Source organism: Brassica oleracea, chromosome C1, assembly GCF_000695525.1.
Source record: "Brassica oleracea var. oleracea cultivar TO1000 chromosome C1, BOL, whole genome shotgun sequence".
Classification (NCBI taxonomy): domain Eukaryota; kingdom Viridiplantae; phylum Streptophyta; class Magnoliopsida; order Brassicales; family Brassicaceae; genus Brassica; species Brassica oleracea.
In genome coordinates this window covers 29,754,169-29,756,058 of record NC_027748.1, presented here as the reverse complement: position 1 = coordinate 29,756,058, position 1,890 = coordinate 29,754,169, and the positions used below count along the sequence as shown (strand labels likewise).

The 1,890-nt window shown below is 36.2% G+C and overlaps 1 protein-coding gene across 1 annotated transcript; it reads right to left on the bottom strand.

The window, feature by feature from the left end:
• Positions 1-602: 602 nt before the first annotated feature.
• Positions 603-1,504, bottom strand: LOC106343437. The gene is made up of 3 exons (XM_013782647.1): positions 1,331-1,504; positions 918-1,020; positions 603-837 (listed from the first exon to the last, which is right to left on the bottom strand). The coding sequence occupies exons 1-3, from the start codon at positions 1,452-1,454 to the stop codon at positions 735-737; spliced, it is 330 nt and encodes a 109-aa protein (XP_013638101.1). The 5' UTR covers positions 1,455-1,504; the 3' UTR covers positions 603-734.
• Between the last annotated feature and the right edge of the window lie 386 nt (positions 1,505-1,890).

Sequence of the window (1,890 nt, the reverse complement as noted above, 5' to 3'; positions counted from 1 at the left end):
TTGTTCCTTAGCCTTCTTGTACTCTGGAAACAACACCATGTTGGAGTTCTCCCTCATGGAGAGATATGGACCAGTGGACAATAGATTGTTCCTACTGATTTTGAGATAAACTGGACTTTGAAGAAGCTTTTCCTGATATGGTTGAAGCTTTCTTGAGTTCCAGAGAATAGGGTACTCCTCTATCTTGAGTTCTGGTGAGGTTCTTCCCTTTTGAAAGACCTTTGGACCAGTGGATAAAATGATGTATCCAACAGATTTTGAAGATAATCTGAGAAAGAAAGAAAGAAATTTGCGGAAGCTTTTGTGAGTTTCAGGAGCTTAATGCTCTGATACCATGTTAGAATGAGATAATTATTGAGAGTTTATTTATGGAGAATGAAGAACATGAAGAACATAGAGAGAGAAAAAGTAGATCTCAAGATGTAAGAGAAAGAAGGAGAAAATAGTTTCCTTAATTTAATTGTGGATCTGGGTACAAGTATTTAAAAACAAGTGACCTCAGTACACAATATAATAAAATATCTTTTTTTCTCTTCTTGTTCTTTTCAATAAAATCGAGCTTATAAAACCCTTATAAAACCTTATAAAGTCTGACAGCTTAATTCTCAAGTCTGGCTACTTAATTCTGCTTCATGTCAACACCTCACACCACAAACAATCAAGTCATTAAAAAGCACAGCTCAACACACAAACAATACCCGATTTCAAAAGAAAGAAAGTTACAAAAACACAAATCATTTCTTATTATTGTTTCCTTTGCCTCCTCCTCCGGAAGTAGCTGCTCCCGCAGCTTGAGCAGCTTTCTTCGCAGCCTTCTCTTGCAATGCTTTTGCATCCCTAACCATATAAACACACAAATTAAGGAATTTATTAACCCTCCAGAAATCGGATTCAAGGGCCAATACGAATCTGGTCACCTTTCACGGCGTTGCTCTGGAGTTAAACCATCATCTTTGGTCTTTCCCTTGCCTCCGGCACGAGCTTGAGCCCTTTCACGGTCTCGCTCTCTCTGGCTTCCTCGTGAACAAAAACCAATATAGTCAAAGAAAACAAAACTAGTATGCTTCTTATCAACACAAATATTAGAGTAACATCACCCTCAAGATCAGATCTGCTTAGAATATTCACACGGAGAAACCAAAGACAATTGCTGATCTAATAATAAAACCCTAAAATTTGATAAAATTTCTTGAAATTTCAGACTTGTAGAACACGCAAAACCCAATTCAAGAACTATGAGGTTCGACATGGAACAAACCTAAAGAACAATTAATCGAGATATAAGAAAAGATTGGAACAAAGAGAAGTTCAAACGAATAGACAAGGATATGAGTCATGGTGGTGAGCTTAGCAGAGAAACCCGCACAGCGAACAAGAGATCTGGAGAGAGATCTCCCCCTTACAGAAGCCAAAGGCCAAGAGACAATGAAGAAATGAAGATTGATGGTGTGCATTATATTTTAAAGGTTCCAAACGCCGTCTTCGTTGGACTTTCCTCTTCCCCATAATGGTAGTTTCTGGATTCTTTATCGGTTTGGTACCGGTTCTTTTGGTATTTCTTTTTGTTAAATTGGTTCAACATTTGGTTTGTTATAAATTCGGGCCGAGTTAGATTACTTACACGGTTACACACCTACCGAATTGAAACGCTTCTCGTATCCGCTATATACTGCTAGAGAAATATTTAAATTAAAAAATTACAACAAGCAATTTTTACTAATTAAAAAAAGAGTCCTACTACTGAGTGGTCACGTAATTGAAATACCAATTTCTTTTACGTGAAGATTTGAGAATCAATTGAGAATTTTGTTAGTCCAAAATTAAATTGATAGAAAATGTTATATTATATAGTGTGTCTATTATGAACCATTCATTTATCAAATTAAAATT

Coding starts and splice junctions, on each gene's coding strand:
- LOC106343437 (XM_013782647.1), bottom strand. CDS start 1,454: ATGCACACCATCAATCTTCATTTCTTCATTGTCTCTTGGCCTTTGGCT. Junction 1,021..1,330: donor TAAGCTCACCACCATGACTC/ATATCCTTGTCT, acceptor GTTTTTGTTCAC/GAGGAAGCCAGAGAGAGCGA. Junction 838..917: donor CCAGAGCAACGCCGTGAAAG/GTGACCAGATTC, acceptor TTATATGGTTAG/GGATGCAAAAGCATTGCAAG.